This window comes from Aquarana catesbeiana, linkage group LG01 (genome assembly GCF_042186555.1).
Source record: "Aquarana catesbeiana isolate 2022-GZ linkage group LG01, ASM4218655v1, whole genome shotgun sequence".
NCBI classification, from domain to species: Eukaryota; Metazoa; Chordata; class Amphibia; order Anura; family Ranidae; genus Aquarana; species Aquarana catesbeiana.
In genome coordinates this window covers 133,085,352-133,112,994 of record NC_133324.1, presented here as the reverse complement: position 1 = coordinate 133,112,994, position 27,643 = coordinate 133,085,352, and the positions used below count along the sequence as shown (strand labels likewise).

The 27,643-nt window shown below is 42.9% G+C and overlaps 1 protein-coding gene across 1 annotated transcript; it reads left to right on the top strand.

Annotated features, from left to right (window-relative positions):
• The first annotated feature begins 1,432 nt into the window (after window positions 1-1,432).
• On the top strand, window positions 1,433-27,643 carry LOC141116560 (proteinase-activated receptor 1-like). The gene is made up of 4 exons (XM_073609300.1): window positions 1,433-1,608; window positions 6,110-6,155; window positions 7,616-7,656; window positions 24,868-27,643. Exons 1-4 carry the CDS (start codon window positions 1,530-1,532, stop codon window positions 25,866-25,868), a joined length of 1,167 nt encoding a protein of 388 aa, XP_073465401.1. The 5' UTR covers window positions 1,433-1,529; the 3' UTR covers window positions 25,869-27,643.

Sequence of the window (27,643 nt, the reverse complement as noted above, 5' to 3'; positions counted from 1 at the left end):
TGTTCCAGGGTTTGATCATTGATCACATGCTGCCCTAAACGTTTGTGCTAGATGCCCCATCCATATGCAGTAGCTGCCTGTCTCTCATTGTATTTGACAGGCTGCTGGCAGCAGGGCTGGTTGGGACACTTCTGCCCACATCTAAATGCCAGATCCTCATCACAAGAAAAGGCATTTTCACCTTGGGTGCTAGAGATAATTGTCTTGACTCGGGCCCTTGCATAACCACTTGTGAACCGCCCACCATACATTTACTATGGCAGGGCAGCTGCTCTATGCCTTATCACATACCTAGTATGTGATCTGACACTTCCTGCTCTGGGGTGTACGCACACGACCAGCAGCCCGCTCCTGCTGTGATTCTACACAGTGGGAGCTGATCGGTGGGTACGGCAGACTCGATGTCCGCTGGCACCCACCGATGCATCGGTATACAGGCAGAAGGGCAGTCTGCCTATGTACAGTGGCAGTGCATATTTTTTAGAACTGATCACTGTATTAGTGTCAATGGTCCCCAAAAAGTGTCAAAAGTGTAATTTAGTGTCCGATTTGTCTGCCACAATATCGCAGTCCCGCTATAAGTCACTGATCGCCGCCATTACTAGTAAAACAAATATATTCCATCGTTTGTAGATGCTATAACTTTTGCGCAAACCAATCAATATACACTTATTGGGATTTATTTTACCAAAAATATGTAGCAGAATACATATTGGTCTAAATTGATGAAGAAACTAGAATTATAAAATTTTTTTACTGGTTATGTTTTATAGCAGAAAGTAGGAAATATTGTTTTTTTTCCAAAATTGTTGAACTTTTTTGTTTATAGCGCAAAAAATAAAAAACGCATAGGTGATCAAATTCCACCAAAAGAAAGCTCTATTTGTGGGAAAAAAAACTACATGCATTTTATTTATGTACAGTGTCGCACGACCGCACAATTGTCAGTTAAAGTAACACAATGCCGTATCGCAAAAAATGGCCTGATCATGAAGGGGGTAAACCTTCCGGAGTAGTTAATGCAATTATATTAGTAAAAACTGACTCTATAATATGGCATTAAAAAAAAGCAGGCTGTCTGCTTTACATTTTTAACTACTTGTAACAGTGTTACAAACAAGAAAACAGACACTTTCCCTTCTCAGTTAATTTGCTGACTTTACCAGCCAATATCCAGAAGCAGCCAGAAGAAAGAAACAAAATACAAGAACCGTTATCCCAATTTGTACATTTTAAAGCTTGTCGCTGCCCCCTCCAAACCTGCTGCCCTAGGCAGTGGCTTACAACCCCCCACAGCCCTGCATAGCAATGAATAGTAGGCATGTTTGTTCCATGGTGTAAATACATACATATTAACATATGGAGTCACACCACTCTGAATATGGTTTTGCATTTAAATTAGTCTGATACTGTAAAGGTAAAGTTTATAGTAGCTGTTTTCAGAACTGAAACTTAGTTCTTCTTGGTATTGATGGTGAAGAGGCACTGAAAGGCAATCCATTGACAAAGCTGGGTTGTCTGTAGAAGAGATGAAAATGTATCTGTTCTTGATTCTTGGTGTGACCAGTGCACTCTTTACAGCAAATTGCAACACTCTGGAGGATGAAGGTAAGTTGTTTCTGTATGAGTTTTAGCCTTTGTGCCATAACTTCTGTTGCTGCAGGAGTCTCAATGCTTGAAGAAAACCTCCAGTGGATAGTTCTTGGAGCATAGGAGCAAAAATATCTTTGCCTATTAGAAGTGGGAAGTGATATCATTTATAGTCAAACTATAGTTTAAACAAAACTAAACTTTTACATTTTGGTGAACTAAATCTTTAATGCTGATGGGAAGAACTTTCTCAGCCTTTTTTGTTCTTATTTCATATACAGTTTTTCAAACACAACAATTTTAAAAAGGCCAGAACTAAATAACATTCTTATGGTTTTCATATCTCATTTTGCTTCTAACTCTGTTTTTTTTTTTTAGTGTGTCAATGACTATAATTAACTTTACATTGGAGACTGAAGTAGGAGGTTGGTTTATGATTTTGTGGGTGCTACAGAGGTTTCTCTTAAAGCTGGCAACAAGAGTTACAATATGAATGCAATAGCAACCATGTACTACAGCTTTTCCCAAACTTTCTACAATGGAGGAACCCTTGAAAAAAATGTTCAGGTCTTAGGGAACCCTTATAAAAATTATTACATCTGCAGACATTAGCCACACCACAATGGTGGTCAATGGGTAAGGGGCCCACTTACACTTGTGGCCAGTGAAAAAACAGCCTGGATCCTTGAACTAGGACCTGCAAATAGCCCCCCCCCCCCCCAGCCAAGCCTAGCTGGGAACTGGGTGTCTTCACACTGGCTTCTTCCCAGACTTCTGCCTTAGGGGGTTAAGTACTGTAAACAGCCTCTCTTACTTTAGTAAATCTACCCATAGGTCTAGGAATAAGGCAGTTAAAATGGATCTTTGCATGAAGTAAACTAGCAGGGAATGAGTTAAAGGAGAAGTACACCCAAAGCAATGCAAAAAAACCATACCTAAACTTCAGCTTTAAGGATTCATTCAGACGGTGTAAGAGAGCAGTAAGAATTACGATTATAGCTCTCTGATAAGCAGTCCATAGTGGGTTGCTTTTCAGAGGGCAGTAAAGCGGCAGCTGGCAGGTGTTCAGCAGGTGCTACTGTCACCTCCTGATGCTTAATTTATTTATTTATTTTTTTTTTTACTTTTATTTTTTTTTAAATTGCAAAACAACAACTTTACATTGCAGGCCCACGCAGCAACTGTGAGCCAATGTTTGGGCTCCCAATGCAGTTTGGCCCCATTAACCTCAACGGGCGAGTTTGACTGGCAGTGCTGCACGTCAAATTCTGCAGAGTGAGTTAAAAAAAAAAAAACAACAAAATGGCGCAAGAGAAGTGTATTATATACTTAACACGATCAAACTAAATGGAGACAAGGCAGGAGTCCTTTAAAGTTCATGTATGGTACACTAAGGGTTAACTCTGTGTTGTTCCAATACACTTGAGACTGAAGAAATCTCCAAACCAGCAGATGCAAAAGAAGAACACCAGAGGGTGAACTCTGAATGTAGTATTAAGGGCTCGCTGCAATACAGTGGCTGGTGTGCAAGGCGGTGGGGCCAAGATCAGCGCAGTGATGTGAACCGGGCGCATATGAGACAAGGTATTTTTGCCTTGTCCATGCGGTGGGACTGCACTGGGATAGCTACCCAACGCAGTCCCGCTATATGTGGTGTGAACATACACTAAAAGCACTTTATTGGTTAAAAAAAAAAAGACAAATGGCAACTCACATTTATTAAGAAGAAAAGTGCTTGTCATATAGCCTCTGCCTGGCATGATCTCCCTCTTAGGGATGGCAATAAAGGATCCAGACCAGGAAGTGGAAGATACCACCACTGGCCAGTTATGCCTGAGATGTCAGAAGCTTTAGACAGCAAGGAAAACAGTGAAGAATGACGGCACTCGCTGGGAGGCATATGGGGGCATAGCTACTGTATGTATGTCAAAAATGCCACGGCCATGAAGCAAAGTATCGCCGCCTGTGACATGTGTAACAGCACTTGGTGCAGACAGTTCCATTTATTTTTGCTTCCAAGCTATACTGCAACATATACAGTATCTCACAAAAGTGAGTACACCCCTCACATTTTTGTAAATAATATATTATATCTTTTCATGTGACAAAACTGAAGAAATTAAACTTTGCTACAATGTGAAGTAGTGAGTGTACAGCTTGTATAACAGTGTAAATTTGCTGTCCCCTCAAAATAACTCACACAGCCATTGATGTCTAAACCGCTGGCAACAAAAGTGAGTAACCCCTAAGTGAAAATGTCCAATTAGGCATTTTCCCTCCCTGGTGTCATGTGACATGTTAGTGTTACAAGGTCTCAGGTGTGAATGGGGAGCAGGTGTGTAATATTTGGTGTTATCACTCTCACCCTCATTCTGGCTACTGAAAGTTCAACATGGCACCTCATGGCAAAAAACTCTCTGAGGATCTGAAAAAAAGAATTATTGCTCTAGATAAAGATGGCCAAGGCTATAAGAAGATTGCCAAGACCCTGAAACTGAGCTGCAGCACAGTGGCCAAGACCATACAGCGGTTTAACAGGACAGGCTCCACTCAGAACAGACCTCGCCATGGTCAACCAAAGAAGTTGAGTGCACGTACTTAGCGTCATATCCAGAGGCTGTCTTTGGGAAATAGACATATGAGTGCTGCCAGCATTGCTGCAGAGGTTGAAGGGGTGGGGGGTCAGCCTGTCAGTGCTCAGACCATACAAGGCACACTGCATCAAATTGGTCTGCATGGCTGTCGTCCCAGAAGGAAGCCTCTTCTAAAGATGATGCACAAGAAAGCCTGCAAACAGTTTGCTGAAGACAAGCAGACTAACACATGGATTACGGGAATCATGTCCTGTGGTCTGATGAGACCAAGATAAATTTATTTGGTTCAGATGGTGTCAAGCGTGTGTGGCAGTAACCAGGTGAGGAGTGCAAAGACAAGTGTGCCTTGCCTACAGCCAAGCATGGTGGTGGGAGTGTCATGGTCTGGGGCTGCATGAGCGCTGCTGACACTGGGGAGCTACAGATCATTGAGGGAACCATGAATGCCAACATGTACTGTGACATACTGAAGCAGAGCATGATCCCTTCCCTTCGGAGACTGGGCCGCAGGGCAGTATTCCAACATGATAATGACCCCAAACACAGGTCCAAGATGACCACTGCCTTGCTAAAGAAGCTGAGGGTAAAGGTGATGGACTGGCCAAGCATGTCCCCAGACCTAAACCCTATTAACCATCTATGGGGCATCCTCAAATGGAAGGTGGAGGAGTGCAAGGTCTCTAACATCCACCAGCTCCGTGATGTCATCATGGAGGAGTGGAAGAGGACTCCAGTGGCAACCTGTGAAGCTCTGGTGAACTCCATGCCCAAGAGGGTTAAGGCAGTGCTGGAAAATAATGGTGGCCACACAGAATATTGATACTTTGGGCCCAATTTGGACATTTTCACTTAGGGGTGTACTCAATTTTGTTGCCAGCGGTTTAGACAGTAATGGCTGTGTATTGAGTTATTTTGAGGACAGCAAATTTACACTGTTACACAAGCTGTTCACTCACTACTACATTGTAGCAAAGTGTCATTTCTTCAATGTTGTCACATGAAAAGATATAATGAAATATTTACAAAAATGTGAGGGATGTACTCACTTTTGTGAGATACTGTAGATTTGAACAAGTCTAATAATTAATGATTGGATTTCTGCTTCAAATGTATTTTCAAGCAGCAAAATAAACACTTTTGCCAAATAGCCTGAATAGGTCCTTAACATTTATGAATTGTCTTTAAAAAAAGAACATTTAACTTTTTGCTTGAATATAAGAATTAGGGTCTGTTTTTCATAGGGCACTAAAAACCTTTTAAACATGAAAAAAAGGCCAACTTCATTCCTCTTGTCATAACTCATCTAATTATTATATCCGTTATTGCTTTTTGTTAATCAAATAAACTTATTTGACAAGAAAAAAAGGCCAAAAGGTTTTTTTTTACTGAGTAAGACTAAGTGTATATATGCAGTGCAAAAACTTGTATTTGACATTAACAGTAAGCATAAACCTTACAGTGCATGTATAGCCAAAACTTTTGAAAAGCGTAGGGATCAATACGGTTCTAGCCATCTTATTTTTTTACATCTATGTCCCTTTTGGGAAATTTCCCTTTACTTGCTGTGCTGGAGATACAGCAACATAGTGATAAGAGTTGTCACCGATACTAGAGTCCCTATTGAAAGTTTTCCCTTCACCTCCTGCTCTGGTGACAACTGTAAAATTTTGGATTTCCCTTCCCTTACTTTTTATTTCAGTGATAATGGACACAGGGACAAATAGAGGGGAGAATCTCCCCAGCCGGGACACAGACGGCAATTAAAACCTAACATGAGATCTAATGCTTTCCTACTCTATCCTAAAGTAAGAAAAATACGTTTGGGCTATAGATACACTTTAAAACTGATCAGAAATTTATACTGAATAGCGGCTACTTGTGTTTGGACTTGAACTTTAACTGAAATTATGCTTGTATTATTAAAGGTTTGATTGAAATTGAGAACAGTTTGAACGGAAGCCTGCATAACAAGTAAGACATTTCATTGAATTTTCAATTTTTCAAAAGATCATTTAACAAGACTGCAATATCTTGACTGTGAAAAATGCTGCAATTTTGCCTGGTTTGTTTTTCCTGCTTCATATTTACTGGCCCCTTCCCTGCTCTCCATCCTGAAGATCCCCCTATGTGCCTGCAGCTGCTGCCAGTGGGAGAGGAGAGGAAGGGTACACAGGGGGGGTCCAAGCAGCGAGCGAAATCAGTGCAGCGAGGGGGGAATAACTGGAACCAATCTTTTGTTGTTTACCCCGCAGCAGGTGAAAGTCAGCAAGAGTGAGGAGGCTGCCAGGAGGAAAGGAGCCTAGGAGAGTTAGCAAAACATCCTGTGTTCATGAAGCCTAAAGACGAATTGCTCCACAGTGCCTGCAGCTACAGAAGCCAAATGCCCCAGCACCTTCACCTCGGTACCACTCTCATAAGATACAAGCAGTCCCCGGGTTATGAACTTGGAGTACATTTTTTAAGTGTAACTCTAGTGAAAAAGTTATTTTTTAAGTTTTGGATAGCATAGGGAAGGGTTAACTGCATATGCAGTGATGTGGAATTGCTGACAGGTCCGCCGGACAGTAGGTGGTAGCATGCAGTGAGCAGCAAGATGGCCGCCTAGTGGTTTCCAGGAACTGCGTGACGTCACACTGCCTCTATTCTTAAGTATGAGTTGTATGTAAGTGGAACATTTGTAATTCTGGGCCTGCCTGTAACTACCGTATTTATCGACATATAACACGCATAGGCATATAACACACACATTCATTTTAAGAGGGAAGTTTCAGGAAAAAAAAAAAAAATTTAAATAAAGAACTTTGAAGCAAAATAAGGGTCAATGCCCATCTGCAGCCTCACAAGTGTCATTAATGCAGCCTCATCAGTCCACATCAATGCAGCCTCACCATTGCCATCAATGCAGCAGCCTCACCATTGCCATCAGTGCAGTCTGATCGCTGCCAATCTGCAGCCAAGAGGGAACAGGGAGGGGGAGGGACGAGCGCCGACAGATTACATACAGTGAGAATCTCCTATGATAGGCAGAACAGTGGTCCAGTGGCTTCCCAGGAGACGGGACTTCCTATTACAGAGGCCGCCAAGTAAACAGGAGATTCTCACTGTATGTAATCTGACGGCACTCGTTCCGCCCCCCTCCCTGTCCCCTCCGAGGCAGCTAAAATTGAAGTATTGGCGTATAACACGCACACGCTATTTGTACCCGATTTTCAGGGTGAAAAAATGCGTGTTATACGCCAATAAATATAGTATATTTTTTTCTCTGAATGTTTTTTAATGTGCTGTTTTTAACATTGGGGGTCCTGACTATTTTTTTTTTTTGATGCAAGATCTGCTTTATGAAAATGCAAAAACTTCAATGTTCATAGCCTTGCTACATAGTCACTTTCATTAACTTTACCTTTGTAAATTTCTCTGTGTTTTGTTCATAGTGATGCCAAGTCACGAGTCAAGCGAATCCTAGGAATGCCTGGTAAGCATGTGTGAGAATGTTTTTTAAATAACCTGATTAAAGTGCTACCCTTATTTCACATTTTCAGTAGCAATAGTCTACTGATTACTCTGTAAGTCCATGCTTTTAAAGGCAATATGGGAGTGCTTAAAAATGTCCATCACCAATCAAAAAGCCAATTCCACCGACGTTTTCCATTAAATTGTTGGATAGAATATATAAAGGTTAGAACTTTGATCAGGTTCAAATGTGGTCTGTGTACCCATTGGGGAGAAGCTTTCTGTCACATTTTAAGTGGTATGTTATTGCTCCAAAAAAAGATACAATATACAGTATATTGTGCATGAACTAGAAAAAAGGGGTTAATTGTCGCTACCTAGAAACCCAAATGCTAATGCATATATAGGAAAAAAACATACAGATGGTTTTATGTTGATACAGTGTTACACACCAATGTGCATATCATGCCAGTCTGTAGGTTAAGTGAAATACCTCAGTGGCTGGTAGGAGTGAGGGGTCCTAGGATCCCTAATCAGTAGGATATTTTGTTGTATGTATAGGCATAACAGTTTTGTATATTCCTGCCCAGTATGCACTGAGGCAGGGTGACACTGATTCCCGAAAGAGAAGAGATTTTAAAAAATCACTAAAAAGCCAGACCGTATATCGAGATGGGGGATACCAGCAGCTGTGCGTTGCATCTGCGTTCCACCCACTCGTGCATACGTAAATGATATGGTGTGCGTAGTTCCGTCGTGCGCGCTTCGTCATGTGATGTCCTCAGCGACGGTACCACGCTACCACACACTATGCATTTTATGGGGAGAGCGTCCATATCTACCCCGCCCCTTTGAATAGGGCAGCCAATAAGATCAGTTACATACGTAATCCCTAGAAAGTAAAGGATGTATGAGAGAAGATTGAAAGCCTTCGTACAAAAAGGTAAAAGTAGTGGAATACTTGATACCCAAGAGGCGGAATACCTGGTATCTAACTCTACAAAAACCCCAGTAATTTACTACACTCCTAAAATTCATAAGAGGCTGGACAAGCCTCCTGGGAGACCCATCGTTAGTGGGATAAATTTTTTTTTTCAATCTTTTCGAGGCTGGGAGAATATCTGGACAAATTTTTAAAACCATTGGTATGCAAAGTAAGATCCTATTTACGTGACAGCTCGCAACTCCTACAAGACATACGTGAGATAAGTGGAGTTCACAATTACATACTTGCCACAATTGATGTCAATTCTCTCTACACTAGCATCGTGCAAAAAGACGGGCTATTAGGTGTATGACGTGCCATAGTACTCATGTGACATATGTCATAGAGTGCCCTTGCCACCTCCAGTATGTGGGGAGAACCACACGCCCCCCATATGTACGGACACGGGAGCACTTCAAGAATATAAGAAAGGGATTCCCTGAACATATCCTGTCACGTCATTTTGACCAGGTACACAATAGAGATCCATCTGGCCTAATCTTTTACGGCATTGACTCCATTAAAGATCATTGGAGGGGAGGTAATAAAACTACTCATCTCGCAAAATGAAACAGCCTGGATATATAAGTTGAATTCCCTGGCTCCCAGGGGCCTGACCCTAGACATAGATCTCAACTGTTTTATAGCTAACCCATGAAGGGAATCTGTACACCCACATACCCCTCCCCCTGTTCTGGGGATGGGGACTGTCACATCATGTAGTCCCCTTAGTTATACCATATCTTTGTTTATTATATACCATCTGACCCCCAGTTTTGGTCCCTTTCCTCTTAGAATTTCTTATAGAATCTTTATCACCTTAGGTAAATCCACATCTAAAAAACTAAGATTGCCTAGGAGGGTAGATTTAGAATGTAAGAAGTTTATAATTCCATGTGTATTAGTGCAAGTTTAGGCACCTTTAGGTAATGTCTGGGCTGGGATGGCCCAGTGTATAGTGTATTCCACTTGTATGCTGCCTATTATTTTTTACGTTACACACATATAGTTACACAACTAGTAGCATTCTAAGATTATAACAGGCCCTCTGCTAGTATTTTCCATTAGGTATCCGATACACATAGTATACCCCTAGGCCCACTATACAAAGTATACATCCTATAGACTATCCTATGGGCCTACATAAGTCTCCTCATAACCATTACTTATTATTTTTTGATAACTATACACAATATATCACTATATATGTATTATCACAGAGGCCGTCTATTAATTTCCCTAATACTAATGAGGTGCAACACTATATGTTCCACATAGGTATAGAAACTATGTGGTCACTATACATGTTTTATTATTTTAATTATTATGATTTTTTACACAAAACACTTTTTAGAATATGCACAATTTTCATCACCAAGGGGGACATACCCCTTTTTTGAAATATAACCAGGAACATTCTATAAAATACACTATGTATATAGTCTAGAGGTCAGGTTTCAAGCATGATGGCCTTCTTATACATAAATATACATCACTATTGAATTAACACTTCTACCCTCCTCACAATCACTTGCAATGTTTATAATTAAAGCCAACAAAGGTTTAGCTTCCTATGATATATGGGAAAGCAATTATGTGGGATGGGAATGCATCCTTCTCCATATGCAACTATTTTCTTGACCTATAACACAACTTCTTCCTGTTAGTGCCAGTTGTTCGTTATACCTCTGGCAATCCATACTAAACGTATGGTTAATGGTGCAGTCCAAACACCCTCATTCAACTAAATTAAGTTTATTGTAAGGTGTACCTGGATGCCTCAATATTAATTTTATAATTTATCTATCTAATTATCTCTTGTTTATTTCTACATGCATTCTTTTTTTTCTATATTTACTTTTATTTGGAATATTGTTTTAAGGTTGACTATTACACAATGATATCTGAGAACCTTGCACTGTCCTGGTGTAGGGTATATCATATACCTACCAGCAGGGGGAGTCTCCTAATTGTATCAATTTTATAAAGCACACACTATATATGTGGTATTCTAATGTAACACAAATATAGGGGAGAGCGATACCATGATGTCTACTATAATAATTCCATTCCAAACACCAAGCTTCATATAAACATTGAAGTCCCGCTCTGGGGAATATATGACTACTTTAACTTTCTAGGGATTACGTATGTAACTGATCTTATTGGCTGCTCTATTCAAAGGGGAGGGGTAGACATGGACGCTCTCCCCATAAAATGCATAGTGTGTGGTAGCGCGGTACCGTCGCTGAGGACGTCACATGACGAAGTGCGCACGACGGAACTACGCACACCACGTCATTTCCGTATGCACGAGTGGGTGGAACGCAGATGCAACGCACAGCTGCTGGTATCCCCCATCTCGATATACGGTCTGGATTTTTAGTGATTTTTTAAAATCTGTTCTCTGTCAGGAATCAGTGTCACCCTGCCTCAGTGCATACTGGGCAGGAATATACAAAACTGTTTGGGACATTTGTTTTATTTACGCTTTTATAAATAAAAGGTTTTTTTACGTTATTACACTATGGAAGCCCCTTTTTTCGTTAATGCATGAGGGCATTGCAACATCTTCACCAGCCAGGATATATCCGAAGCATCCACTGCAAAACAACAAGGAGCTGTGATTCCCATTTAAAGTACTACATGCCTACTACCCCTGCAGGGGTACCAGGAGTCGGTGAGTAGGAAATCAGAAGGGGGAGCACAAAAGTCACCTGGCAACCGTCTAAGCACCAAACTCACCCCTGGGAATTCCTGTTTTGATGCAGATACCAGTTTTTGGGACTATTGTATATTATCTTTGATTGAAGCATTTCAATATAGGCTGAGTCCAGGCTTTAATATATGAACTGTAAGGTATTCATGAGGTCCGCAGCCTATGCCCAAGCCATGTATACAAATGGATGGGACTAATATACATTACTTTGATATACTTATTAAAGCGGAGTTCCACACAAAAATGGAACTTTTGCTTTTCGGAACCCTCCCCCCCTCCGGTGTCACATTTGGCACCTTTCAGGGGGGAGGGGGGTGCAGATACCTGTCTAAGACAGGTATTTGCACCCACTTCTGGCATAGACTCCCACGGGAGTTTATGCCTCTTCCTGTCCCTCTGCGCTGTCTCCTGGGAAACACACAGGTCCCAAGAGATAGCGGGGACCAGTTACGACGCGCAGCGCGACTCGCGCATGCGCAGTAGGGAACCGGGAACTGAAGCCGCAACGCTTCACTTCCTGATTCCCTCACCCAGGATGGCGGCGGCAGCTGCCGAGAATCGAGCGGGTTATCGGCGTCGGCTGCCGACATCGCTGGACCCTGGGACAGGTAAGTGGCCATTTATTAAAAGTCAGCAGTTGCAGTATTTGTAGCTGTTGGCTTTTAATATTTTTTTTTTAGGTGGACTCCCTCTTTAAGGCATATGTTTTGTTCCAGCTCTATTATACGCAACTGTGTGGTTGATATAAGTCAAAATGTGCTGAATTGAATGACTGTTTGTCCATGCTCTATACAGTTGGCACAGTGTATGTTAGCATGTACAGAGCGGATCATCTCTGGTAGTACATTGCACCAACTCAGGCAATTTATCTATATATCATCTTGTGTATCTGTTATACAATTTATGCCTATACATATAACAAAATATCCTACTGATTAGGGATCCTAGGACCCCTCACTCCTACCAGCCGCTGAGGTATTTCACTTAACCTACAGACTGGGATGATATGCACATTGGTGTGTAACACTGTATCAACATAAAACCATCTGTATGGTTTTTTCCTATATATGCATTAGCATTTGGGTTTCTAGGTAGCGCCAATTAACCCCTTTTTTCTAGTTCATGCACAATTAGCAGAGTATCCTTGTGAATGCTCTATACAGGGGAGGCAGCAACCTGTTTTTTGTACCATATAGGCCCATCCTAAGCGCAGTTTCTTTACGTGTTGCTAATATACAGTATATAACCCATAGATACTGAACACTTAACAAAAAAACAATAAACAGGAAATATGAAGGTATGTAAGTTACCATAGCAGAGACAGAAAAACAGTACTAATATAGCAAATACTGTATGTATTTAGTAATCCTGAAATCTAAAATGTGTGCAATGCTAGTTTAGTTTCGCTATCAGTGTTTCTCAACCTTTCTTCAGTCAAGGCACCCTTTAAAATTAGACAATCTCAAGGCAAAATAAAAAGCCTCGCATAAGTTTGGCGGTACTTATGAGGGATAAGGCACAAGGGGGCTTGGGGGTACCGGCAGGGCTGTGTTTTGGCCTAGGCCGTCAAGGCCTAGGGCGGCATTTTGGCTTAAGGCTCCACCTGTCACCTGCTGCTTATGGGGGCGCGAGTGACACACGCCGCCCCCCCCCGCATGAGAGAAAGCCCCCCCACCCGTCTTGCCGATTCCCGGCTCCCGCTGCCACCTCCCGCACACTTGCAGCCCACGGCGGCCGGCTTTCTGTAGCGGCGCCACTGTGTATGGGCGTGCTTGGCAGAGGGTGGAGGCGTGTATCTCACGCCCCCCTACTCTGACAAGCACGGCCATACACCACGGCGCCGCTACAGAAAGCCGGCCGCCGTGGGCTGCAAGTGTGCAGGAGGTGGCAACGGGAGCCGGGAATCAGCAAGACGGGTGGGGGGGCTTTATCTCATGCGGGGGGGGGCGGCGTGTGTCACTCGCGCCCCCATAAGCAGCAGGTGACAGGTGGAGCCTTAAGCTCCGCCTACCCTTCCCTGCACTGCTTTCCTGCAGTGAATCTTCTCCTCGGCCCTGGGGCGGGATCTAGCTGTGATGTCAGGAGGAGGAGAGAGAGGAGCACGAGGGAAACCCCCAGGACAGCAGGTACAATGATTGAATAAAGTATATTAGTGTTATGGGCACTGGCAGCATTTGATGGGCACAGTGGCAGCGTTTGATGGGGCACAGTGGCAGCGTTTGATGGGGCACAGTGGCAGCGTTTGATGGGGCACAGTGGCAGCGTTTGATGGGGCACAGTGGCAGCGTTTGATGGGGCACAGTGGCTGCGTTTGATGGGGCACAGTGGCTGCGTTTGATGGGGCACAGTGGCTGCGTTTGATGGGGCACAGTGGCTGCGTTTGATGGGGCACAGTGGCTGCGTTTGATGGGGCACAGTGGCTGCGTTTGATGGGGCACAGTGGCTGCGTTTGAGGGCACAGTGGCTACGTTTGATGGGGCACAGTGGCTACGTTTGATGGGGCACAGTGGCTGCAATTGATGGGGCACAGTGGCTGCAATTGATGGAGCACAGTGGCTGCGTTTGATGAGCACAGTGGCTGCGTTTGATGAGCACAGTGGCTGCGTTTGATGGCACAGTGGCTGCATTTGATGGGCACAGTGGCTGCATTTGATGGGCACAGTGGCTGCATTTGATGGGCACAGTGGCTGCATTTGATGGGCACAGTGGCAGCATTTGATGGGCACAGTGGCTGCGTTTGAGGGCACAGTGGCAGCATTTGATGGGTACAGTGGCTGCGTTTGAGGGCACAGTGGCTGCATTTGATGGGCACAGTGGCTGCATTTGATGGGGCACAGTGACTGCGTTTGATGGGGCACAGTGAGGCTGCAATTGATGGGCACAGTGAGACCCCCCCCCCGTGATAGCATTAAAACTCAGCAGCTAAAAATACTGTAGCTGCTGACTTTTAATATTAGGACACTTACCTGTCCAGGGATCCAGCGATGTCGACACCTCAGCCGATTTTCGGATTGGCTCTTGGGTTTTGCCACTATCATTCATGGTAAGGGAAACCGACCGGTTCTTTACTGCACATGTGCGAAGTGCGTTGCACTTTCTGAATGGCCCAGTGGAGGAAGGAGGAGGGGGGGCAAACTTCAGAGGGGACAGCGCAGTCTCCCGGAAGTGGGGAAGGGTACCTGTCAGAAACAGGTACCCGTTCCCCCCTGAAAGGTGCCAAATAAGCCTAAAGAGGAAGGGGTGTTGTTTACAGATGATAGGGTGGGTCTTAAACAGGAAGGGGTGTGGCCTCGGCAGGATGGGGTGGGTCATATTTAAATTAGGGGGGTGCATGCGTTTAGTCAGGCCTAGGGCAGCACAAAACCTAAATACACCACTGGGTACCGGATATTAAAACTTACGCAATTCTTATGGCACGGGCGGTTGAATGGGTAAAAAAAAACAAAGAAAAAAGGTGGGTTAAATTGGAAAGTATGATTAGTAAAGTTACTCTCGGGAAAGTGATATGGATCCCGACACACATAAGAGATTTAGATGGGCACACTCACACGATTACACGGACAGCTATGGCAACGTGGGACACAAACGGGAAAAGTGGGGGTATAATTTCCCACTGATACCACTAAGCGACACTTATTATTTTGCACCAGGGAAAGAGAGTTTTTTTGGTAAGTGGATTAAGCATAAAGATGTACAATTAAAAGATATTACATTCAACGGTAAAATATGTACTTTTCAAGAATTGATTCATAAAAAAGATGTTTTAGAAATAAATTGGTGGAGGTATGCACAGTTGAAACACTTTGTGGAATCCCTCCCCCCAGCCGATCAGATCGGAGGACAGCCTGCTTCCATTTGAGCGGCTGTGCCTGGAAACAGACGGTAGGAGAAGGATTTCGAGGATTTACAAAATTTTAAATGGATTAAAAATATTGGGTCCCCCGCCATTTATTAAAAAATGGGAGGAAGAGATGGGAACAGAAGGTATGGAGGTAGACGTTTGTAAAATACTAAGGTTGACACATGCTATATCACCGGATTGTAGTTCGAAATGAACTACAAGTGCTTGGCACGATGGTATAGAACTCCAGATAAATTACATCAATTACATCAAGGGAGACCTCTAATCTATGTTGGAGGGGATGTGCAGAAATCGGAACTATGTTCCATATTTGGTGGACATGCCCTAAAATAAAAGTCTACTGGAAAGAAGTATTATTAATAATAGAAGAAATCACTGGCACTAAAATACCTGAAGAGCCATGGGTATGTCTGTTCCATGGGGTTAGTATGTCCATCAAACAATATAGGAGATCACTGCTGCCCCATCTTCTAAATGCAGCAAAAAGTGTAATCCCCCAACAGTGGAAGGACCCCGAGAGCACTTCATTGAAACATTGGCTAGGTAAAATGAACAAAACTTATAACATGGAGTTCCTAAGGTTTAGTGGTGAAATAGGAGAAGAAGGGTTCGAAAGGAGATGGAAAAGTACAAGCAATCAGCGAGATACGCCGAAAGGATGGTAGAGGGAAGGCAGTGTGAGTGATGGTGAGAGGGCTGTAATATAGATAGGTACTTGGAGAGATTTGGGGGTGGACGGGGGGGGGGGGGGATTTTGGGGGGTGGGAGGTTGTAATTTTGAGACTATTTTTATATGTACAGCAGGGTCGGGGGTGGCAACCCGGCTTAGGCTGAACTTGTTTGGTATGAATGCTTCTTTTGTCTTAAAAAAATAAAACCTAATAAAGAGATGGGAAAAAAAAGAACTTTGATCAAGTTCAAATGTGGTCTGTGTACCCATTGGGGAGAAGCTTTCTGTCACATTTTAAGTGGTATGTTATTGCTCCAAAATAAGATACAATATACAGTATATAACCCATAGATACTGAACCCTTCACAAAAAAACAATAAACAGGAAATATGAAGGTATGTAAGTTACCATAGCAGAGACAGAAAAACAGTACTAATATAGCAAATACTGTATGTATTTAGTAATCCTTAAAAATGTGTGCAATGCTAGTTTAGTTTCGCTATCAGTGTTTCTCAACCTTTCTTCAGTCAAGGCACCCTTTAAAATTATGGACAGTCTCAAGGCACCCCATTCTAAAATGTAAAAAAAAAACTTTAATAGTTTTACATAATGCAGCAACATCCACACGTAGGACACCCAACATTAGAGGTGATTTATTCTTCCAAAACAAATACACTTTTGCACGCTGGAATTGACTAGTATTCCAATGTTTCTCTTCTCCTTCAATTTCTCTCCAACAGTCAGCTAATGTGACCCAGTGCCTTAGAGGGAGAGGAGCAGAGGAGGGTCAAACAAGGATGCTGTGGAGGCAACAGACATGCTCCTTATCAACTGCTGACATGATTGGTTGTTAGGATGCCAGTGTCTAGAAAGTCGTAATGGTGCACAATGAAAACCCGTGGCTTTGTGTAACTAAAAGGCAAGCTTCATCCACCTGCTGGCTTGTATACAATTTTTAATCAATTTTTAGCATTTTGCCAAGGCACCCCTGAAGAAACCTCAAGGCATGGTAACTTATAAACCTTTATATTCATATTTCCTGATTCTTGTTTACTGTGAAGAGATTAGTCTATATGGGTGTATATATGTATATATAGTATACAGTATAAATTTTTTTTATATTGTGGCATACTTATTTGTTGTATTGTACATTTTAAATATTGTATCTTTTCTTTCTCTAACTCGTAACACCTGGACAAGGGAATCTCTTTCTTATGGGGACACAGACAACAAAAATATCCTATGCAAATGAAAGCCAGCAAATCCAAATACAAGAGTTTTACTGAAATCCCATATCAAAAATCTGTATTTCCAGGGGACACATAATCAGGGTAGCAGAGCCCATATTTATATACCCATCATATTGTAACTATAACCAAATGAGGTCCCCTGGGACCACAACCTGTCTGGAATCATACCATGCTATCCTCAGGGCCAAATAATAGGTCGCCAGAAGGTGCCAAAAAATGGTAAAACAATTAGAGATGCCTCGCCTTGTTCCTGTCACCGCCATAGTTTGATTTACATGATCAATAATTTCATCAAAAATAATTTCCTGTCCTGAAATAAAATATACTATGCTGAGTAAACTTCTAATCTTTCGCCCAAACTAGCTTAATGGCTCATATTAACACTGGTGGCAATAAAAAATGTCAGGCTCTTAAACTGTTTGTAAAGGTTCAAATTAACAAAAACAAAAACAAAAAACAAGCATGTTATACTTACCTGCTCTGTGCAGTGGTTTTGCACATAGCAGCCCCAATCCTCTTCTTCTTGGGTCCCCTGCCATCTTTCCTGGCCCCTCCTCCCTGCTGAGTGCCCCCATAGCTCCATAGCAAGCTGCTTGCTCTGGGGGCACCTGTGCGTGCTCCCTCCTGAGCCACCTCTGTGTGTCTATGAGGCTTCACTTCCCTTTTCCCTAAGTAAGGATGCTGGCGCTTGCATCCAGAGCCAATGGATGGATCGGCTTGGGGTGCCAACATTGTGGGCTCCCTGGACAGGTAAGCGTCCTTACATTAAATGTCAGCACTAGAGTTTTTTTAGCTGCCGATTTTATTATTTTTTTCCCCAGGCTGGAACTCCTCTTTAACTTGGACAAACAACAGAAAAATGCTGACAGGGGTTCTCTATCTGTCCAAACTAGAAAAAAGCTTTGGCTTTAGATACATTTTAAAGGTTAAATAGTCTTTGTTATACTTTGTAGATTTTTTATAGGTTTACAATACAACTAGTTTAAAGCCCCACTGTGGGCAAATTTGAATTTCAGCATACTTGAAGCATATATATTACATCTTTAAACAATGTAACCACACCAGCAAGATCTTAAAGGAGAAGTCCAGCCTGAGCTTTTTAGGCTGGGCTTCTCCTAATGCCGCGTACACACGAGCGGACTTTACAGCAGACTTTGCCCGGCGGACTTTGACGGACTTTATGACGGACTTTCTGAATGAACGGACTTGCCTACACACAATCCACCAAAGTCCGACGACGTCGTACGTGATGACGTACGACCGGACTAAAACAAGGAAGTTCATAGTAAGTAGCCAATAGCTGCCCTAACGTGGCTTTTTGTCCGTCGAACTAGCATACAGACGAGTGGACTTTTCGACTGGACTCGAGTTCGACGGACAGATTTAAAACATGTTTCAAATCTAAGTCCGTCCAACTTTTGAGAAAACAAAGTCCGCTGGAGCCCACACACGATCGAATCGTCCGACAAAATCCCGTCTGCTCGTGTGTACACGGCATTAGGGTCACAGGAGTGCAATTTGTTTTGTGGGATGGCCTCCACAACTCAGCGCTCCAATGAGTGTGGAGGAGCAGAGCAGGAGAGATGCTGACTGATAGGCAGCATCTCTCCGCTCGGGGAGGTGAAAGAACCGAGCCATCGGCAGTGTTCGATGGCTCAATCTCAGTGAAGAGGCGGCGGGGGACAGATGCAGCATCGGCCTGATGCTGCATCCACCTAGGTAAGTATGAATGGCCCATAAAAAAAAAAAAAAAAAAAAACATACTTCTCCTTTAACTGTGGAGGTGTGTATTACAATGATAGCGGTTCTTTCCAACTCTCACCGGCCAGCTCTGCCTAGACTTACCCGTCTAGGCAGAAAAAAAGCCTCCTGACTAGCAAAAAAGTGCCGCAGCACAATTGATTGGCTTTTGTGCTGCTTTTCCCTCTCCCAGTCTAAATTCAGCAAGGTGCTGATACCATGTCAAATTCATACTGCTTGCATTTGAAAATACATTTCTAAGTATGTTTTAAGGAAAACAGATATGTATGTATGTCTGCCTGTGATTCAGCTTTAACTCTTTAAAGTCGAACTATAGGCAAAACTTTTTTTTTCATCTTGGATAGAGTAAAAGAGTTTTATAAATCCTTTAATTTTTTTTTTTTTGCCATCTGTGTCCCATTGGGGAGATCTACCTTTACCTTCTGTCCCATAGCCAATACAGGAAGTGGGAGGAAAGCCCTTCAAATTAAGGGAATCCCTTGGGGACCCTCAGGTCACCAGAACTAGTGTCCTCATTGGAAAATTTCCCCTTTATTAAAAATCTGGGATTTTCTTTTACTTTCACTTTCTTTCAATTATTTTTTTATTGAAGCTTTGACCAGAAAAACTATTACATCAATTGTGTTGTAATATACATTCTGTTACATAAGCAATCAGCAAGCTATATCACAATGGATATATTTCAGTGAGAAAGCATGCACATCCTACTTCTTCACTGTGGCTGTCACGTACAACTTGTAACGCCTAAATTGCAAATAAGCATTTTTCACGTTATAACAGTAAACTAATAAACGCATAACATAAAGAAAAAAGGAAAGAAATAACATAACATGTGTGTACCAGGGTATGTAGTTCTACGAAACAGTCATCGATACGAGAGGATAGTGAATCAAACAATACAGTTTAATCATCTGTTGGATAGTGTATGAGCCAGGACTTCCATTGTGGCATTAAAGAGCCTATGCTGTTAGATTGTAATGCAAAGTATTTCTCATACTAGTACAGTAAAACCTTGGATTGTGAGTAACGTGGTTTATGAGAGTTTCGCAATACGAGCTGTTTTTTATTCTGACTCGATTTGCGAGCGTTGTCTCGCAAGATGAGCAGGATTCAAGCCTCTGGGGTGTGCAGTACCGCATGTGGCCAGAGGTGTGGGGGCACCAGTGACGCTCGGAAACATTCGGAAACACTCCGTTCCCGAGTGTCTCCGAGCAATTCAGAGCGTCTGAGTGGTCTCCGAATGTCAGAGTGTTTCCGACGCCACCCCACCTCTGGCCACATGTGGTACTGCATACACTAGCAGTGACACTGGAACTCATTATTTGAGTTTCCATTGATTCCTATGGGGAAACTTCCTTTGCTATACGAGTGCTTTGGATTACAAGCATGCTTCTGGAACGGATTATGCTTCTGGAACGGATTATGCTTCTGGAACGGATTATGCTTCTGGAACGGATTATGCTCATAATCCAAGGTACTACTGTATTGGGATGTAACTCTGGGAATTACTTCAGAAATATTAGGTGTCAAAGCAGATTTCCATTTTGCAGTGATAGTAAGACGTGAAGCTATCAGTATATGCGTTATCGTGCTTCTAAATTGGGTGGGCATGTTATTGATTTAAGGGGTAAGTAGGGCAAGATATGGGGTTGGTTTGATAATATAACCAGTTATAGAAGATGAAATAAGGACAAATTTCAGAAGCTACGTCATTTTTTACAATCCCATAGGATATGAAGAATGCTGCCTCTCATGCCACATTGTCTCCAGCAGAATGCGCTTTCTGAGGGGAAAAATTGGGCTAGTCTAACAGAAGTTAGGTTAGTTAGGTTCTATATGTCATCTTCAGCATATGTTCCCAATGGTAAGTGCAGTGGGGATAACAATAATATGCTTAATTGGCTTTTTGCCTTTCCACTGGGGTGAATGTGGATTCCAGATCTCTTTCCCAGTTGATCATATCAGAGGACTTAGGAAAGGTCCCTTCAAGTTGGAGAGTGGAGTAAAATCATGAGAGACCTTTGGGTTTGTTAAATAGATAATCTTACGATTCTTTATGAAGTGTATAGTGGATATTAGGGTGGTTTGTGTGAAAATGCTGCACTTGAATCTGGGAGTAAGGTAAGGGGTCAGTGTATTTGGATAGGAGATCTTTAGATTTCAATAGGTTGCACCATAACCATGGAAGTACTCTCAGGTTGGGGATTAAATATTCAAGAGTTTGGATGGGTTTACTTTCACTTTCAATGATAATGGTAAACAGCATAGCTTCCAACTGTCCCTAATTTTGAGGGACTGTCCTTGATTTGGAACAAAGTCCCTCTGTCCCTCTTTGTTCCTCATTTGTCCCTCATTTTGATTTGATTGTGTTTCCCAGAGCTAAACTTTTCATCTAATTTTTAATTTTTTACATTTCAGAAGCCGGTATAAAGGAATAGTAGTGGTAAAAAAAAAAGGCACTTGTGGGTTTAACAATTTTTTAAAGTATAATTCTCCTTTAAGAGGGCATGGCAGGGGGTGTGTCCTATATCTACATACTTTTGCTATTAGGCGTCCCTTATTCCCATCTCAAAAAGTTGGGAGGTATGGTAGACAGGACAAACAGGGCACAGACAGCAATAAAAACACGTGTTCTATTTCCTGTTCACTCTGTCCAAAATGTAAGAAAAAGTTATACCTTTAGTTGTATTTTAACACTTTTCATTTGAAAATGTTAAGTTTCAGTATAAATGATTATGTATCTTGCATTATATTGTATATTTTATCTTCAGTCTATGCAGTAATACAACAAATATACTTGGGAAATAAATGGGAATGAGGTGCACTGGCCCACCAAAAATATTAACAGCAACAGGGAAAATATAGTTCCTCATGTGAACTGGTCAACCCCTTAAAGCGGAGGTCCACTCACCCCTGCAAAAATTAAAAGCCAGCAGCAACACATACTGTAGCTGCTGACTTTTAATAATAGCACACTTACCTGTCCTGGAGTCCAGCGATTTTGGCACCACAGCTGATATTTCCATCAGCTGTTGGGTGCTGCCACCGCCATTGCTGGTAAGGGAAGCCGGTAGTGAAGCATTATGACTACTGCGCATGCGTGAGGCACCGCTGCGCTCTCCTACGGGAGAAGGCAGAGGGAGCCGAGCTGCTGACGTAATGCGCCATGGCCCCGTCTTCTGGAAGTGGGGACAGGACACCGGTCAAAGACAGGTATCCGCTCCCCCCTCCCTTGGAGAAGTGCTCTCCTTGGTGGTCCCCCAATGCGGGCGCGCTCCCAAGTCCTGCATCTGGGTCCACTAACACAGAATGCAGGACTCGGCCCCGCCCCTGGCGCCGCGTCATTGGATTTGACAGCAGCAGGAGCCAATGGCTGCACTGCTATCAATCTATCCAATCAGGACACAAGACACCAGGTAGAGCTGGTGTGCTCGTTCCTGGCCGGAGAAGGATCAGGGTCGGGTAAGTAAAACGTGGGCTCGGGGGGGCTGCAGCACCACAGAAGGTTTTTCACCTTAATGCATAGAATGCATTAAGGTGAAAAACCATGAGGGCTTACACAAAACCCACAAGCAAGGGTTTTGTGTAATAGGCAAAAGAAGCCAACCAATCTAAACTGTCTGTACTGGCATGACCCACCCCATCAGACACCAACTGCCTACAAGTGTACAAGCTGGTACACAGATTTGTCCATTCATGCTTTCTGCTTGGTTTACTGCAGGAACATGAAGGTTGTAGATGGGACCCCTGATTCTAGGCTCCTAGATTCTAGGCTCCTGCCTAGGTTACCTTGTGTGCAGTGCAGTTCTCAAGTAAAGACCCTTTGGTACCTTAGGTCAGTAACGGCACCAGGGCTGTCTTTAATATGGTTTGGGCCCTGGGCAAACATTTTTTTTGTCCCCCCTCAATGCAGTTTTGCTCTTTACTCCAACATCTCAAAAACCTTACACACACATAAATGATCTAAAAAAAAAAAAAAAAAACTTTGCAGACCCCATTCACAGCAGTCTCACGGAGTTCCCTTTCATGTCACAGCACTCCATTACATTGCAGCCTCTTCACATCACAGCGCCCCATTACATTGCAGACATTTCCACATTATAATGCCCCTTATAACATCACAGCGTCCCCTTCATTTCATAGTGCCCCTTTACACATCACAGCACCCCAATTACATTGCAGCCATCCATTGACACATCACATGTAGGTGTTTTGGCGGCCCACATTTGCGCAGGCACAGCAGCCCATTCATTTGAATGGGCTGCCATGCCTTCGTTTCCTGCAGAAAAAAAAGGTGCATGCAGCATTTTAAAATTGTAGTGGCCTTGAAATCTATTCTGCTTTTGCACCATGCGACTTACCTGCAGTTCCTGCACACACAAATGCACTGTGTTTTTAAAAGTGTGGCCTAAACATCTAAAAATGCAGCAAGTTTGCTGGTGCAGGAATGGCAGGTAAATCACATGGTGCAAAAGCAGAATGGACAGACAGTGCTGTACTTCACTGCATGATGGGCACAGGTGTGTGCAGCCTGTTACATGATGCATGTACGTTTGTTTTTGCAGGAAACACAGGCATGGCAGCCCATTCAAATGAATAGGCTGCTGTGCCTGCGCAAATGTGGGCCACCAAAATACACACATGTGAACCAGCCAGGCCCAAAATAAGCCCATCAAGCAGTTAAATACACTAATGCTATCTATGTGCTGTAATGCTGTGTGCTCTGTAATAAAAAATACAGCCACAGCCTCGCTCAGCCTCAGCGGCGGCTGGTGCTCAAAATTTTTGGGGGGGCGCAAAATTTTTTTGAAAAAAAAACATTAATTGCAGCCACTGTGCCATCAAATGCTGCCACTGTGCCCATCAAACGCTGCCACTGTGCCATCGAACGCTGCCACTGTGCCATCGAACGCTGCCACTGTGCCATCGAACGCTGCCACTCTGCCCATTAAACGCTGCCACTGTGCCCATTAAATGCTGTCACTGTGCCCATCAAATGCTGCCACTTTGCCCATCAAACACAGCCACTGTGCCCAGCAAAAGCAGCCACTGTGCCCATCAAACGCTGCCACTGTGCCATCAATTGCAGCCACTATGCCAAACGCTGCCACTATGCCAAACGCTGCCAGTGTGCCCACTAAACGCTGTCACTGTGCTGTCAAACGCTGCCACTTTGCCCATTAATTTCTGCCACTGTGCCCATTAAATTCTGCCACTGTGCCATCAAACGCTGCCAGTGTGCCCATCAAACGCTGCCAGTGTGCCCATCAAACGCTGCCAGTGTGCCCATCATATGCTGCCAGTGTGCCCATCATATGCTGCCAGTGTGCCCATTAAATTTTAAACATTTCTAGTCTGTTCCTGTTCTACACATGGGGTGTGGCGTGGGAGTCAGGGGAGGAGAAAAAAAAAAAAACCTACCTTGTCCTCCTGGCCAGCTCAGCTCCGAATCCGCGCCGCGGTCTGACTCCTCCTACCGAGGCCTCTGCGCTCCTCCAAGTCCGATCACGTTCACGTACACACACTTGCTTGCAGGCAGCATAGCAAGGGGCGGGGCCAGAGCGTCAGTGGAGCGCAAGGCCCCGCCCACTCACAGCCCGCTCCTTGACACTGGAACTGCTGCACTGTGTGTGTGCTGCTGAGCAGCTGATGCTGGCTGATGTCTGTCTGTGACAGACAGATTGTGTGGGATCTTTAGCGCCGATTTGTGGGCACCGCATGGGCTTAAGGGGCAGCTCTGCTTTGGACCCCAAACAGTGAAAGGGCCCTGGGCAGCTCCCCCGTTTGCCCTGTGGTAAAGACGGCCCTGAATAGCACCCTTATGTACCTAAGGTCTTTTAGGGCCTTAGTAATGCTTTAGATATCAGCAAGGAACACTTCTGAATTTTTTTTTACTTGTTCCTCTACTTTATATATATTCTTCGGTTTTGCTAGCTTTTAATATCTGACGCCAGCTTTTAATTGCTATTTTTGTTATTGTTTTCAGAAACAGAAATAATCAGAAACGATGGCACCAAACTGTCTGTTAGTTTTCAGAACAATCCATACAAAAGAGTTCCAAAGGAAGTAAAAAGACTTCTTCACAGCGAATGGTTGACCAAGTTTGTGCCAGGGGTGTACACGGCGGTGTTCTGTTTGTCCCTCCCTTTGAATATTGCAGTCGTTTTGATATTCCTGATTAAAATCAAAATTCAGAAGCCGGCAGTGGTGTACATGCTAAATCTGGCAATTGCTGATTTGCTATTTGTTTGTATGATGCCTTTTAACATGGTGTATAGATTTTCCGGTAATAACTGGCGGGCTGGAGATGTGATGTGCCATACCGTCATTGCAGGATTTTATTTCAACATGTATGGCTCTATCCTGCTTATTACAAGTATGAGCGTGGACAAGTTCTTAGCTGTCATTTACCCAATACAGTCCCTTGCCTGGCGTACTTTGACTAGGGCATGGATAGTATGTTTCTTTATCTGGATGGTATCCATAGCCAGCACTGTGCCACTTCTTATAACTCAGCAAATCTTCTACATTAATAACTTGGATATCACCACTTGCCATGATGTGCAAGATCACAAGCAATTGGGTAGCTTCTATCTGTACTATTTCAGCTCTTTTACTGCACTTTTCTTTTTCTTACCTCTTATCGTCACAGTTTTTTGTTATGCTGCAACCATAAAGAGATTAAGTTCTTCACAAATGGGTAACACAGATAGGAAAAAACAAGCTGTTGTTTTAGCCATTATTGTGCTTAGTATTTTTATCCTTTGTTTTGGGCCAGCAAATATCATCTTTTTTGCTCATAATATCCTTGTTAATAGTGCATCTGCTACTAACCTGTATTTAGCTTACTTAGTATGTACCGCCATCAGCAGCATCAGTACCACGCTTAATCCTCTCTTGTATTTCGTTGCGTCACCAAAGTTGCAGAGTATTCTGCGCTGCAGAAAAGATGATACAGATGAACAGCAACAAACTGAAAAAGAATAAAAAGGGACGTCATTTTGTTTTGCTGTTAAAGGCTAGTCATCCATTGGTCTTTGAGGACTGCTGGTCTTTGAGTCTTTCCATAGGAATTCCGGAATTAGCCATCCTGTTGCAGTCATTACAAAGCTAATCAAAGCATTCCTAAAGGTTAAGTTCACCTTTTCTGGCAGAATTTCACTTTTCATAATAAATAGAAGCCTTTTCTAATGTGTTTTCTGCCCGAACCATCTCAATGTTTTTATCTCCCACTTACCTAGTCCATGGCAGCTTTGTATTTTCACCTTTCAGTTCAAAATTTTACAAATATATGCATTCTGAGACCATCACTTCCTATACCATCATGTGACCTGCCAGGAAACTTCATATCCCATCATACACTGCCTTGCTGCATCACAGAATGGGGTGTGTTTTACCTCTCTGGACCACACCTCTCTCATCACTATACCACCTCTTTTTTTTTATGTCCACTCACTTTTCTACTTCTTCCTTTAGGGTGGCCATATACTATACAATCTGATTATACAGCCTCCTTTAGATCTACCATCAGCTATTAGTCAGAGTGGAATGGGATTGCCGATAGCACAAAATGTATACTTTATATAAGTACATGTCAGAAGAAGATGGAAACAATCATCTGTCATTGTTCTTGTGTAAACACATCAATTTCACTTTTTCAGGCCCAATTCACATCTAGTGAGAGCACATGGCTTTTTGCATGTTTTTCCCTCAACATGAATAGGGAGTGCCCTACACATGACAAATGTGTGCATTTTGCCAAGTATATTTCACATTTTTGCAAACACAAAAATGTGTTTGTTCCTGAGTTTGGGGTACAATTAACAACTAGAAGCAACAAAAGTATGACTAGTTAATTTTAGGTGTATAAAGGTGGCCATACACTATACAATCTGATTGTACAATCTCTGTACAATCCTTTAGATTTATCAAAATGATATAATAGGAGCACACATCTATCTATGCAATAACTCTGTATCCAATCAGGCAGGCCCTTGTACTACATAGATGGTAGATCTAAAGGAGATTGTACAATCAGACTGTATAGTGAATGGTGAGCTTTACCGACTCCCAGGACACACTGTTTTCAATACTACAGCTCTGCTCCACATAGGCTGTTATGTGATTGCTACACTTTGCCAAATGATCGATCTATGCAAGAAAATAATAAGGTACAAAATGGGGAAGACCCTGGCTAGAGTGCTTACTGACATAGTCTGCATGTGAGTACAGAGGTGGGTGGGAGAAATCTCCTGGAGGGGGAGGACAGGTGCAGGGTGTGTTAATGAGGGCAGCTGCTGAGCTACTTCCTGAGTCTTAACAGATTTCACATCCCAAACCCCAAGACGAATACTAGGAAGTAATGGAGGGGTTTTCTATAGGAAACAGTGGTGGCTGAGGTAAGATGTGCTCTAGAATATATAGAAAGCCTTTTCTTTTTTTGCAACAGAGGTACATTAATGGCATATTGGTACACTGGGAACCTGTAATTTAGAAAAAAGGTGAAAATATTTTTTTTTTAATATAGGGAGACTCTAGTACCAACAGAAAATGCAGCAGGTGGGGCAGCACTCTAAACCCAGCTGTAACACTGAGCAACATTCCCTTAACCAGCAGTAGTAAATGGCCATGAACATTTTATAGATCTGTTCACTTCACCAGTAACTTCATAAAAGATACTGGAGGTTATTTACTAAAACTAGAGTGTGCAAAATCTGGTGCAGCTCTGCAAAGAAACCAATCAGCTTCCAGGTTTAATTGAA